The following is a 15,076-nucleotide window of genomic DNA, read 5'->3' on the forward strand; positions in this document are numbered from 1 at the left end:
TCACTTTTCAAGGTTCCAACTTCAATAGCTCTGAGGATTGAGAAATTAAAAAGAGATTTTCTATGGTTGGGTTTTGGGGAGGGTAAGAGAGATCATTTGGTCAGTTGGGACATGGTCTGTAAGCTTAAGGAGTCTAGTGGGTTAGGGTTTTGGAAAATTTCTCTGAGGAACCAAGCTTTATTAAGTAAGTGGCTTTGGAGGTACCCTAAGGAAGGTTTTGCCCTTTGGCATCAGGTTATCTTGAGTATTTATGGGACACATTCTAATGGATGGGACACTAATAATATAATAAGATGGTCACATCATTGCCCTTGAAAGGCCAATGCACATATTCTTCAAGTTTTTTCTACACACACTTGTTTTGTAGTAGGTGATGGGACCAAAATTTGTTTTTGGGATGATCTATGGTGGGGGGACCAACCTCTTTGTTTACAATTTCCAAAACTTTTTAGAGTCAGTACAACTAAAACTTGTCCTATTTCAACTATCTTGGGTAACAACACTTCCTTGTCTTGGGATCTTGTCTTCAAACGCAATCTAACTGATGTGGAGATTGTGGATCTTGAAAGACTTATGTCCTTACTTTCTCCTATTCATTTGACTTCTTCAGTTCTAGATGTGAAAGCTTGGGTATCGTTCTCTTTGAGATTTTTCTCAGTAAAATTGTTTTTTGCAGCCTTATCCAATGTCTCAAATTATGTTTCTTTCTACCTAACTAATTTTTTGTGGAAATCAAAAGTCCCTTTCAAGGTCAGGGCCTTTGCATGGTTGGTGACACACAAGAAGGTAAATACCAATGACATACTACAGATGAGAAGACCTTTCGAAGCCCTTAGCCTTGATTGGTGCATCCTTTGTAGGAGGAGCATAGAGACGATTGATCATCTCTTTTTGCATTATTTGATTACTATGGGATTGTGGCATAGAATTTTTTCACAGCTTGGGATGGAATGGGTTCAGCCAGGTAGTATTTGCGATATGATGGTGATTTCTTTAAAGTGTTTTGGGAATTCTATTAGATGCAAGATTCTTTGGAGGATCGCATGTCTCTCTTTGTTGTGGATTGTGTGGAGAGAGAGGCATGCTAGGATTTTCGGAGACATTTGGAAAACACTAGAGATGATGTGGGGTTAGTTTCATTTCTATATTTCTTTTTGGGCTGACCATTCATATATTTTTAAACCCTATTCTTTTAGTGTAATTCAGCTTAGTTGACTTTCGATATATACACCCTAGGGTTGGGTCTATAGGGTCAGGAGATGTTATAGTTGTATAGGCCTTTTGTACCTTTTGTGTAGCCTTCCTTGGGTAGTGGAGGTTTACTTAGTTCTTTTGATCAGGTTTGTACATTCCTCATCCTTTTCATGTTTCTTTTCTTAATATACATATATGGTTTGTTTCTGATAAAAAACAAAGGATAAGTGAAGGACTTCTATTCATCTTTTTGAGCATCTACTTTCACAACGTTCAAAGACAGTCCTCTCAACTTTATTCCACTTGAATGGATTCCGATATGTGGATAAAAAAAGGTTAAAATAGTAATGTCAAAATGTTTTGATGTCTTCTGGTTTATTTTTCTTTTCCTTTTTTTTGATCAGGTTTTGTATTTAGGGAAACATTTCTCATCCTTCTCTTGTTTACTCTATTCATGAAAATGTTAATAATAATAATAATAATAATAATAATAAAAATAAATAAATAAATAAAATAAAATAAAAATAATAATAAAATAAAACAAAAATTAAAGATTTCATTATTGAGACCAAAATTCTAGCTCTTCCAAAGGGTCTTGTTTAGATTAAAGCTTTAAGACTTTCAAATCTTGTATTGGAGTGAGATTCTGTTGAATGAATCCTGTTTGATGCCCTTTCAGATATTTTATATGATATGGAATCTATTTTGTTTTGAATTGGAATTTGGGTTTCTCTTCTTATATGCTGAAGTAGCTCAAATCTAATTTCCTCTTTTGCTGCAAGATTGCTTGTGCTTCAGCTGGAGAAGCTCGAAAATGGATGGAAGCATTTGATCATGCCAAGCAACAGGTATAATAAAATTAATTTAAAATTGTGACTAACATGGTGAATTTATCATGATCAACATAGAATTGGAGTCAGAAATTGATTTGAAATAAGTTATTTAATATGACTATGTTGTCTTATCTTGTTTGGTTAATATGGCAGTCACATTTTCCTGTGAATTTATCATGATAAACATAGAATTGGAATAAAAAAATTGATTGTTAACTAAGTTATTTAATATGACCATGTTGTCTTAACTTGTTTAGTTAATTGTTCTTTGTTTCATTTTGCTGATCATTGTAATACAGTAATGTACTCAATCTTTCTAGTGTAAAAAATTTCATGGCCTATATAATATTGAATTCACAAAGTTTTTCGTACTGTGCTCTCTTTTTATTGAATCTAACTGATATGCTATTTCATCAACAGGCTGAATACGAGCTGTCAAGAGGAAGTGGTGCCAGAAATAAACTGAACATGGAAACTGAGTATGCTTAAACATCTGTGGATGGAGGAATACTTACAGAAATATTTAGTATGCTTTAAATTGTTTGTTAGTAAAACCTGTTGGACAAATTTTCATCAATGGTATCAAGGGCAAGTTTATATTGTACCCTGGAAACTTTTTATGAAGAATCCCCTTGTTTCAGCTCATTGGGGAATCACTCTGCATAGCCAACAGTTCCAATCTTAAAAAAAGAGAAAAAGTGCAATCTTATGTGTTTTAAATTTAAAACATGCAATCTTATTAACCAGCTATTAGTGTGTAATCTCTCTTTACTTTTTGATTTGTGAAGGATCAATCTTGAAGGGCATCGACATTCTGTGCGGCGGTATGCACATGGTTTGAAAGAGCTTATAAAAATTGGACAAGGTGAATGATCTTGGTTATGTAAATGATGTTGATCATGGTGTTTCATTTAATGCCTAAATAGATGGCTGGTCATTTATTGACAGGACATAGAAATCATCATTAATGGAAGGTGGACTGAGCATTACAGGAAAAATCTACTGAAGTAGACCTTTATTCATACGCCTCTGATGAAAAACAAAAACCTTATTTTGAAAACTATGTTCTATAACAATAATATACAAATATTTTTTATTCTACTTTTTATTCATAAAGTCTAAATCCTTAGTATTAGATAATACACATTGTTTTTAAATGCATGATTTTTGGGAATTCTATGCTTGTTTTCTTGTCCATGCTTGCAATATTTCCTGTGTTGATTAGTATCTAGCAGCTCTTTTCCAACAGCTCTTATATATTTGTTTCCATAAATACATCATTGTTCCCATCATGTAGTATTACATATAAACATTTTCAATTTTGGCTTTGAAACATAATGTTTTTTATTTTTTTATTTTTTATTATAGGCAAATAAGAATATTATTATTTTTATCAGAAGTCAAATAAGAATATGATTAACAGTGCCTGATCAAAAGAAGGTGCACCGAAGTACATAGGGTTGAAACACATTGTTTACCAATATTGATTTTAGACATATATCATTTGATCAATTTTTTTGTTGCTTGTAGGCCCTGAGTCACTTTTGCGACAATCCTCAAACTTGGGTGTCAAAGTGAGGTCGGATGGGTACATTGAAGGGGATGGGGGTGATGCAATTGAAGCACACGAATGGAAATGTGTCCGTACAATTGATGGTATTTATGTGTTAGCATGTTCACATTTTCTTGATAGATTATTAATTGGCATTGTCTTCTGGCTTTTTGTGGTAATTGTTGTTTCTCCTTGAGTTTTTTGTTTGTTTGCATTTGGATTTGACCATGCATCCTGTCACTGTTTTGTAACCACTGATAAATATTCTCTTGCTCTGATGTGGTGGAAAACTTTTTTGCAATTTCAGTCCAAGTGTACTCAAATAGTGAAGGGTTTTTATTTTTTTTTCTTTTCTTTTTTCTGGTTTTCTTCAGTTCTTTTTGGATTCACCTTCTTAGTGTGGTGTATTGGAGGAGGTTTTTATGTTATTAGAAGGGCAGGAGGGAGTTTGATAACATTATTGGAGAGTGAGTTAAGTGGATCCCTCACTTAGGAATGACTCCTTTATTTGGCTAAACCTCGTAAGAGTCCTTAGCTGAAGGAGGTTGGATAGGTTTTTGTTCTCTATGGACTTGGAAAGTAATTTCCCTCTTAGTCTTCAAGAAACTTTACCCCATCCTATCTTAGATCATTGCCCTTTGGTCCTAGAAAACCTTTTAAGTAGGGGCTAACCCTTTTTAGGTTTTAAAACCTGTGGTTGCTTCATCCTAGGTTCAAGGATTGCATTAGCACTTGGTGGAAAGAGTGTTAGGCAGTGGGCTAGGAGGGGTATAGGTTTATGCAAAAGTTGTTGAACGTCAAAGCAAAGTTGAAAGTCTACACCAAGGTTATTTTTGAAGACAACAAAGAAAGGAAGTTATCTTGAGAAATATTGCTACAATTAATTCTTGTTAGGAGGAAGGGGTTTTAACTATTGAGTTGGCTACTTTTAGGGCTACAAAGAAAGGGGAGTTGGAAGATTCAGTGTTCAAAGAAGAGGTGTTTTGAAAACAAAAATTTAGATTTAAACGGGCTAAGAAGGGGGATTGGAATTCAGAATACTTCCAAGGTATGGCCAATGGAAGAAGGAAAGGAAATCAATTAAATCATTGATGAGTGAGGATGGAGTTGTGCTAGATAACCAAGATAACATGCTAGAGGAGATTTTGAATCTTTGGCAAACTTTACAACATATCAAATAAAGATTCTTATAAGTTTGAAGGTTTGGATTGTACCCTTATTTATGAGGAGTGATAGTTGTTTGGAAAACCTTTTACAAAATTGGTAATTGGAAATGCAATCTTTTAGTTGGATAAGGAAAATACACCACACTAGATGGTTTTTCTATAGCTTTATATTAGGAGTGTTGGGACACTATTAAGGAGGACTTGTTGAAAGGTTTTTACGAATTCTTTAATAATGAGATAATTAACAGGAGCACAAATGCCACTTTCACTGCTCTAGTGCCTAAGAAGTGTTAAGCCACTAGAGCTTCTTATTTTAGACCCATTAGCTTGGTGACTAACTTCTACAACATCATGCTAAAATGTTGCTTAAGCACTCAAGAGGAGTTTTACAATAGACCATTCACCTTTCTTAGAAAGCATTTTTTGAGGGTAGACAAAATTTAAAGTGGTAGATAAGAAAAGACATTCAAGAGAAGAAAGGATGATCTTTAAGACTGATTTTGAAAAAAATTATGACCATGTGGAGGGGGATTTTTTAAATCATGTTCTAGAGAGAAAAGGTTTTGGAGCAAAATGGAGATCTTGGATTTGTGGAAACTTATTTACAACTAAGTTTGTTATGCTACTATAGTGGTTGATGTTTTTAGTGGATTGAAGTGGAAGGTAGAGTATTGTGGCTTCTTAATGGGCTTTTTGGTCGGTAGATCTAGTGGGAGGGTAACCCATTTACAATTTGCAATTTACACAATCTTTTTCTCATGAACTAGGCTACTTTTATTTGCAGAACCTTAGACTAATTTTGATGGCATTTGAGCATGTCTTTAGGATCAAAATAAACTTGGAAAAAAGCATTCTGTTAGGTATCAATATGAATCATGATCAAGTTCAAGCTTTAGCTTCCTTTTTAGATTGTGGGGTTTCTAATTGGCCTATATCCTTTCTCTGTTGGAAAATGATTATTTTTTGTAGAAAAAGTTGAGGAAGCTTCCTTCCTACATGAGCTGGGGATTTTTAAGATTAAGGGAGGGTACATAGTCCAACTGAGAAGGTGGTCTCCTAGGGAAAATACACAAGTTTTAGGGAAGTTCAGAAAAGGTTGGATTGATCTGTGGGGTTTGCCCTTCCATTTATGGTATGAGGAACATCTGAAGAAAATTGTGGAGTAGTGGGGGATGGTGGTTGAGATCGATTGGCAAATAGTGAAATTGTTTGACCTTTCTAAAGCTAGAGTGAGAATATCAATGAAGAAACATATTGTTCTTCCCACTTTGATTGAGGTGAAAGATGGAGGATGGGTTTTTACAGTCTCAGTTATAGTGGTTGGAGCTGAAGACAAATTGAGGGTTAGAGGAATGGCTGAGTCGACTTGGGGGAGGATAGAGTCACTCTTGGATAGGTGGCATAAGGATGATTGAGAAGGGTAATCTAACAGTTAAAGGTTGCTTTTTTCATAGGGTCCTCAACAGTTCTCAAGGTGTAACAGAAAATCATGAGGGTGAGGAAACTTTTAAGGGCATGTGTGGTAAGAGGAGTGCATCAATGGGGAACAATTGGCTCTTTCTTTCCCCTCTTTAATTTGAATTCAAATAAAGAGAATGATGGGACCTTTGGGCCAAGCCTATTTGTTGAAAATGGGGCCGGAGCGGGTAAGGCCCATTCAAGCGCCAAGGATTGATAGCGGGCTTCAAATATTATGCAAAAGGGATGGGCCCATTCCTCTGAAGAACCCACGTCTGTGTTGAAAGTAAAAGTGGGCTGGGAAAGGGGATTTAAATTAAATGAAAGCCCACTTATGATATTAGGCCAAGAGCTGGGTGGAGATTGGCCCAAAGATGGGGAGGGCTCTTTAGATAGAGAAGGATCCTTTTTGCCTGTTTCACTTGCAAAGGGGACGTTAGGCTCAGAGGCCTCTTCTTCTTAGCTGGGGGGTTCCACTCAAAAACTCGGTTCGAAGAAGATGCGGAAAAACCCTAGTCCTCTATTTCCTAGCTGTTGACAAGGGTTCCAAAGACGTTGCGGGCCTCCATAGCAGGAAGTTCTTTTCGTAGTACAAGATGCTCCGTCATGGGATGCTACTTTCAAAGTGGGATTACAGAAGGCGTGAAGGTTAAGCTCTTGTCCTCTCACTACTAGTCACCGATTAGGGTTCCAAAGGAAAAGTTTTGGGGAAAGGGCTTCGTTGATAGGTGGCAACATGTGTACGAGTGATTGCCTTGGTTAACAAATGTCTTCACTTAAGCTAGATAATCAGCTTGAGGGGAAGGCAAAATCTGCACATCTTCTAACACTGTAGACAAAGGAGATTATGAGGAATTTGGGTGTTTCGCTCATTGTGGGTCTTCAATCTGGGTTTTTCCTTCTAGTCTAGTAACCAATGCAAAAGGGTGGTCCTCAAAGGGGGCTTGTGGTTTGTTGGTAGAAGAAAACAAAGAGGTAACCTTGTCTTCTTTCTCTTAATCATCTTTTTCAATTCTTCCCCCTTTCTCTGTCTTGGCACATCAATCTTTGGTTTATTTTGATATCACTCTTCCTAACTCAGTCCATCTGTTTCCTGAACCCCAAGTAGTATCTGAATTGAATTCCAAAAAAAAAAGAGGGTAAAGGACAAGGGCGCTTTGTGTGAGTATTTTTTTGGCAATCCTAACCTAGATGTTGTGGAGTCCCAGTTAGTTTGTTTGAACCAAGTGCCTAAGGGCTTTAATTCCCTTAAGAATTTGCCTAGCTTGCCTAGCGAGCCCCCTAACCTTATTACAGATTGCCTTGTTGGAGCTAAATTTTCCTCTTCGGGTGGGTTTCAAATAGAGGGTCTATCTCCTAGCAAAATGGCTAAAGTTCATTTGGTCTTAGGCTCTTTGGATGACAAGGTATATTCTAGGCAGAATAACAGACCTTCCTCAAGTCTTTGAGATCCATAGGAACTGGTTTGGAGGTTTAGGGACATAGGGGTTTTTGTCATGAAGATCATCAACTGGAATATACGTGGATTGGGTTCTAGGAAAAAACGAAGGGTGGTTAAAGATTTTTTGCAACATGAGAACTCGAATGTTGTAATGTTTCAGGAAACAAAAAAGGAGGTGTATGATAGGAGGTTTGTTGGTAGCGTTTGGACGATAAGGAATAAGGATGGAGCTTCTCTCTTGGCTTGTGAGGCTTTGGGAGGGGTTTTGATTATTTAGGATTTAAAGAAACTAAGTAGTGAGGAGGTGGTAACAGGATCTTTCTTTGTCTCAGTCAAGTTTCTGATGGATGGCTTTAGGCCCCTTTGGTTGTCCTCGGTTTATGGTCAAAAGAATTCCATACTTAAGAAGGATTTTTGGATAGAACTCTTGAACCTTTCTGGCTTAACCTTTCCATTTTGGTGTGTGGGGGGTGATTTTAATGTCACAAGGAGAATTTTAGAAAAATTGGGTGGTTCTAGATTAACACCTAATATGAGGGACTTCGATGGTTTTATAAGAGAGTGTGAGCTAATTGACCTCCTTTTACGAAATGCCTCTTTGTCTTGGTCAAACATGCAAGATTCCCCGATATGTAAGAGATTGGGCCGGTTTCTATACTCTAATGAGTGGGAGCAAAATTTTCCTCAAAGCTTTCAAGAAGTTCTTCTTAGACAGACCTCAGATCATTGGCCAATTGTTCTAGACACCGGGGACCTACTCCTTTTAGATTTGAGAACATCTGGTTGCGACACCCAAGTTTCAAAGATTGCTTTAGTAGTTGGTGCATAGCTTTTTAGGGTGATGGGTGGGAAGGACATAAGTTCATGAGGAAGTTACAATTTGTTAAGTCCAAATTGAAAGAGTGAAACAAAGAATCATTTAGAAAGCTAAAGGAAAGAAAAAAGAGCATCCTAATGATATTGTTAACATTGATGTTGTTGAGTAGGAAGGGAATTTTTCTCTTGAGCTCTCAACACAAAGGGCTTTGGGAAAAAGGGAGTTGGAGCAACTATTGTTGAGGGAAGAGGTACATTGGAGACAAAAGTTAGGCTGAAATGGGTAAGAGAAGGGGACTACAATTCTAAGTTTTTTCACAAGGTGGGCTAATGGTGGACGAAACAAGAAATTTGTCAAGATCTTGGGGAGCGAAAGAGGAATGGTGTTGGATAATATTGTTAGTATCTCGGAGGAGATATTGCATTTTTTTGAAAAGCTAAATAGGAGTCCCCCTGGAGAGTCTTGGAGAGTAGAAGGCTTAGATTGATCCCCCATCTTAGTAAAGAGTGCTTCTAGGTTGGACTTCCCTTTTACTAAAGAAGAGATTTGTAAAGCCACCTTTTAGTTAGATAGGGATAAGGCGGTCTGATGGTTTTACCATTGCTTTGTTTCAAGAATGCTGGGACGTGATTAAGGACAACTTAGTGAGGGTGTTTGCAGTCTTTCACAGGAGTAGGATATTTAATCAAAGTACTAACGCCACTTTCATAGCTCTAGTGCCCAAAAAAAGTCAGGTAGAAAAAGTTTCAGACTTTAGACTTATTAGCTTGATCACATGTCTCTTCAAGATAATAACTAAGGTCTTATCAAGGCGATTAAGAGGTGTGCTCTATGAAATTATTCACACTACTCAAGGAGCTTTTGTTCAAGGGAGGCAAATCTTTGATGCAGTTTTGATAGCCAATGAGACAGTGGATGAGAAAAAACACTTAGGGGAAGAGGGAGTAGTCTTCAAAATTGATTTTAAACAGGCTTATGATTATGCGGATTGGGATTTTTTGAATCATGTTTTTGAGAAGAAGGGTTTTAGTCCTAGATGGAAGACTTGGATGAAAGGTTGTTTGTCCTTGGTATCTTTTGCAGTCCTAGTGAATGAAAATGCTAAAGGGTGGGTCAAAACATCTAGAGGTTTAAGACAAGAAGATCCTCCATCCACTTTTCCTTTTGCTACTGTAGCTGGTGTGTTGAGTAGGATGATGTCAAGGGCAAAAGAGAGAAGTCTGTTGGAGTGTTTTAGTGTAGGAAGGAATAGAACAAGGGTGTCCTATTTGTAGTTTGTAGATGACACCTTCTTCTTTTCTAGTGCCTGAGTGGAAGAACTACAAACTCTTAATATTATTTTGTTAGTGTTTAGGAAAACATTTGGACTTAATTAGGATCACCTCACTAGGTTGGTATTGACACTTGATTGCAAGGCTTCTGATTGGCTTATCCCCTATTTGGGTCTTTCCCTGGGGGGAGGGGGAGGGGGGGGAGGGGGGGAACCCAAAGGCTTGTGGTTTTTGGGATCCAGTGATTGAGAGAGTTTGACAAAAATTAGATGGGTGGAAAAAGGCCTATTTATCATTAGGTGGAAGAATAAATCTTATCTATTCTTGCCTCTCCCACATTCCTAGCTACTTTCTATCCTTGTTCAAGATTCCTGCTTCAGTGGTTGGAAAAATTAAGAAATTGCAAAGGGATTTTCTTTGGTCAAGGGCTAGGGAGTGTAAGAGAGACCATCTTCTTAGTTAGGATTTAGTGTGTAAGTCGTAGGTGGAGTCTCCCCCCAATTACAAAATTCTAATAAAAAAATGCTCTCCACTATACAAGGAGGCCTATACAAAAAGGTTAAATCCGCTTTAGAAAATACATGGATGTCATTTTTTAAACCTTGACTAAGATCCTCTCTACTGTATGTTAGTTTCTCTTGGAGGTTGGGCTAGTTTTTTTTTTGGATCTGGTTACTTGGTCACTTTCTAACCAACCTTTGTACATCTTTGAAGGATTGCATGTCCTTCTTGTATTTATCCATTGATTGATGAATGGCGTTTGTTTTTTATTAGGAAAAAAAAAAAAACTATGACACTGCATGAAGAATCTGCAAGGTGTGGTTTATGGCTGATTAAAATACATTGTTGGAGTTGAATGCTTGCTGGTCCAGTAAAAACAAGTTATAGAATTTATTTATAAATATTTTATTGCCTGAATGTTCTGTTCTTTTTTTCTTTTCCTTTTTTTTATTGTTTTCTTAATAGGCTTATTTTGTAACATCTTCCATGGTGGAATGAATTTAATTCCGTCTTTCTGGTTTCAGGTGTTAGGATCTTTGAGGATGTTGCTGCTTCTCAGGTATCTACTTTCTCATCAAAATTTTAAACATGCTAGTTATACTGCAGGCTTTTATTTATTTATTTTTTATTCTTGGCAATTATTGAAGAATTGCTTTATTATTTGGGTATTTTGGAAGGGAGTTGGTTGGGAATGTGACAAAGAAACATGAGGATGAAGTGAAATATAAGGAAAATCCCATTCCCTTTTCATTCTTGCGGGGGGAAGATTTTCCTACTGTGGGATATTATGGTAGATGCATCTTTCACTTTAGAATGTGTTGTGTTAGAATGAGATGTGCCAATTACATATTTCAGGCATATCCAATATCCTAGAAAATTTGTTTCAAGGACTTGAATCAAAAATAGAGATTTCTGAGTCAAATTCTTCATTGATATCAGATTAATGAAAGGATTGAAGTGTAATATTTAATGCAGTCTTAATATAACTGCTATTCCTTTCCTTAGGACTTGGATGTAAGATGAAAGAGCCTGGGTTGTCCACTTTCCTGAAATGCCAAGAACCTTTTGTTCTTTTGTTTTAACATTACCTTTTTTTTCATTGTCTTCTAAGCATTTTTACAGTTAAAAAGAAAACCAAGAGAAGTGACCAGGGAATATTGACTCAAGATGAACGACAATAAAGCAGCAAAATGTGATCAAAGCATAGAATAGAACTTGGTGCAAATAATTTCAATACTAAAGAACAAATTAATGTGAAAGAAAAATTGTTTTATCTTGACTTCTAAAAGTTGGGATATTAAAAGTGAAAAGCTTAATCTATAACATGAAATAAAAGACTACATGCATGCATCAATTAAAGTTTGCTTGCTGTTGAGGATGTAAACCTTGTGGCTTCTGACATGGCACACTTGCTATTGATGTAGCACCTAGGGTTTGCTCCTCTAAGGCCCCCACATCAAACATCTTATCATCTGTTGCATTTGATGCTGCTGGTGGCCTGTTGTGGCACGTAGGGTCTGAATGCTATGAATTATTAAATCTATTTATTTTTACATGTTAAAAACAGTTATAAAATTAATTATTATGTTTCTTCTCTAAAATATAATTAAGATGAAAATATTTGAAAATTTATAATTTGAAAAATATCATAATCAATATATTTCCTGATACCCTAAAAATTCTTGAATTCATTACGATAATAAAAATTAGATGAAGATTAATCATGTAGCTAGTTAGAAACTTGGTTATTGAATAGTAATTAGGGTTTCTAATTATCCTTAAATGCTAAAAAAAATGTTAGAAATTTTCTGGGTTAAGTTTCATTGATTACGCTCTAGTTTTTATGTGGTATAATTTCGGATGTGGATTTATGATTGAAATATGTGTTCAATTGTTGAGATTAATTCATTAATTTTTGGATTTTTGATATGGGAAAGTGAATCAAATCCTAACTATTTATTTTTCAAAATTAATTAGAATTGCTGATTCTAGTGGACATTTAGATGAGCGTGAATTATATTTTGGAGTTCTAATTGAAAAAATCCCTTTGGATTTGATAATAGTTTATTTTGGTTTTGTTGTATGGTAAGAGGTTGAAATTTGAAAATTTGTAGTAAATTCATTTCTAATCCAAAATTTATGATTATAGTGTGGTTATTCATTTTTAAATGAGGACTTTAGAGAAATTTATGGAATTTAATTTTGTTAAGAATTGGATGAGTTATGAGGCAAAAATAGGGACCACATGTGATAGAACAGTTTCAGTTTTGAAACTTTGTGAATTTATTTAAGATTGATTTTTGATCCAAATGAGATGATTTTTATGTTGTTCTTTTCGTTTTTGAGTAACAATTTATGAGGAAATTTTAGATCTAATTTTTTTTTTTTTTGGAAAACAAGAGAAAAAAAATAAAAAATAGAACCTATTTTAGTATTCGTTTTTTTCTTGGTGACAACTTTGCTAAGTTATAGTAAATTCATTTTCCATCCAAATTGAAATAGTTTCATTTGCTTTCAAGCCAAAAATGTAAAAAAAATTTCAAAAATGAATTTGGTTTTATTTTGTGTGAGAAATTATGTTTGTTTATTATAACAAAGTTAAAAGTTTACAATAGAAAAAAATAGAAAAAGTAACCTTTTCATTAAGATAAAAGTTTTGTTTTTTTTTTTTTAATTATTACCTTTATTAAGAATAAATTGTCTTAGAAAAAGATACTATGTTAAAAAATAAATAGCTCTTGAAATGTCTTAATTCTTAAAGCAACTTGCTTTAAAACTTAACCAAAACAATTCTTTCCTTTTTTTTTTTCTTTCTGTGGAATTCAGTGGTGAGTCCGAGGAAATCTCAAATTTATTATTTAGTATAGTATTTCTTTTCTAAATAAAAAGATTAGGATAATTAGTAACCGATATATCTGGATTCTATTTTTTAGAATCTCAATTGTTAGGATTTATTTTATTTCCTTTTATTTTTATTTTTTTCTTTTTCGAATCAAGGAGTTGGTTGACTAGTATAGGGTTTTCTGCTCCTATATTATTTGTATCCTACCAGTTTTTGAGTTAAGGAAAAATAAAAAGTAAGATTATTTTCTTCTTTTCCTACATGGTGTCAAAGCACTCTTTGAACCAAAAGAATCTCCGATGGTAAAATATGGCATGACCAGAAAGAAGAGTAGTACATCTAACGCAACCACCAATTAAGGGGTCGTCGTTCATAGTAGGCATGTCATTTGGGACTCAAAAAAGTTGTGCAAGGAGGAGGTGGTATTAGGCTCTTTCTCGATATCGGTCAAGTTCGCCTTGGAGGGCTGTGGACCTCTTTGGATTTCTGCAGTTTATGGTCCAAATAGTCCCTCACTTAGGAAGGATTTTTGGGTGGAACTTTATGACATTTATGGTCTAACTTTTCCGTTGTGGTGTGTGGGCGGTGATTTTAATGTCATAAGGAGAAGTTCAGAAAAATTGGGGGGCTCTAGGCTAACTTCAAGCATGAGGGACTTTGATAGTTTTATTAGAGAATGTGAATTGCTTGATCCACCTCTTCGGAACGCATCATTCACTTGGTCAAATATGCAAGAGTCTCCCGTGTGTAAGAGATTAGACCGTTTTCTTTACTCAAATGAGTGGGGGCAGCTCTTTCCCCAAGGCATTCAAGAAACCCTTATCAGAAGGACCTCAGATCATTGGCCAATTGCTTTGGATACCAACCCGTTCATGTGGGGCCCAACACCTTTTAGATTTGAGAACATGTGGTTGCAACATCCTAGTTTCAAGGAGAACTTTAGAAATTGGTGGAGGGGTTTTCAAGGAAACGGATGGGAAGGCCACAAGTTCATGAGGAGATTACAATTTGTTAAAGCCAAATTGAAGGAATGGAATAAGCTTTCTTTTGGAGAGCTTAATGAAAAGAAAAAAAGTATCCTCAAGGATTTAGCTAACTTTGACGCCATTGAGCAGGATGGGGGTCTCACCTCTGAATTGTTAGATCAAAGAGCCTTAAGAAAAGGGGAGCTAGAGGAATTAATTTTGAGGGAGGAAATCCATTGGAGATAAAAAGCTAGGGTGAAATGGGTTAAGGAAGGGGATTGCAACTCTAAGTTTTTTCATAAAGTGGCTAATGGCAGGCGAAATAGGAAGTATATCAAGACATTGGAAAATGAAAGGGGTTTAGTGTTGAATAATGCCGAGAGAATCACAGAGGAGATCTTACTTTACTTTGAAAAACTCTACGCGAGTCCTATAGGAGAGTCTTGGAGTATTGAAGGATTAGATTGGTCCCCTATTTCGGAAGAGAGTGCGATAAGTTTGGATGCCCCTTTCACTGAAGAAGAGATTTCTAAGGCCATTTTTCAGATGGATAGGGACAAGGCTCCGGGGCCTGATGGCTTTACTATTGCAGTATTCCAAGACTGTTGGGATGTGATTAAGGAGGATTTAGTGAGAGTGTTCGTAGAATTTCATAGGAGCGGAGTTATCAATCAAAGCACCAATGCCTTTTTCATTGTTCTTCTGCCCAAAAAGAGTACGACAAAGAAAATCTCAGATTTTAGACCCATTAGTTTGATCACTAGTCTCTATAAGATAATAGCCAAAGTGCTCTCAGGGCGTCTAAGAGGGGTTTTACATGAAACCATCCATTCTACTCAAGGTGCTTTTGTTCAAGGGAGACAAATAATGGATGCGGTCCTCATAGCAAATGAGATAGTGGATGAGAGAAGACGATCAGGGGAGGAAGGTGTCGTCTTTAAAATTGACTTTGAAAAGGCTTACGATCACGTAAGGTGGGATTTTTTAGATCAAGTGTTGGAGAAGAAGGGGTTCAGTCCTAAATGGAGGAAATGGA

The 15,076-nt window shown here is 35.9% G+C and overlaps 1 protein-coding gene across 2 annotated transcripts in view; it reads left to right on the forward strand.

Annotated features, from left to right (window-relative positions):
* LOC100260203 (protein ENHANCED DISEASE RESISTANCE 2) overlaps positions 1-15,076 on the forward strand; it is a 123,778-nt gene that overhangs the window by 23,717 nt on the left and 84,985 nt on the right. For both annotated transcript variants that reach the window (XM_010658253.3, XM_059740697.1), the window contains exons 4-8: positions 1,977-2,042; positions 2,448-2,506; positions 2,816-2,892; positions 3,558-3,683; positions 10,758-10,792. In XM_010658253.3, the coding sequence (XP_010656555.1) occupies positions 1,977-2,042; positions 2,448-2,506; positions 2,816-2,892; positions 3,558-3,683; positions 10,758-10,792 (363 nt within the window). The remainder of the gene's footprint in view (positions 1-1,976; positions 2,043-2,447; positions 2,507-2,815; positions 2,893-3,557; positions 3,684-10,757; positions 10,793-15,076) is intronic.

The sequence above is a fragment of the Vitis vinifera genome, chromosome 11 (assembly GCF_030704535.1).
Source record: "Vitis vinifera cultivar Pinot Noir 40024 chromosome 11, ASM3070453v1".
Lineage (NCBI taxonomy): Eukaryota > Viridiplantae > Streptophyta > Magnoliopsida > Vitales > Vitaceae > Vitis > Vitis vinifera.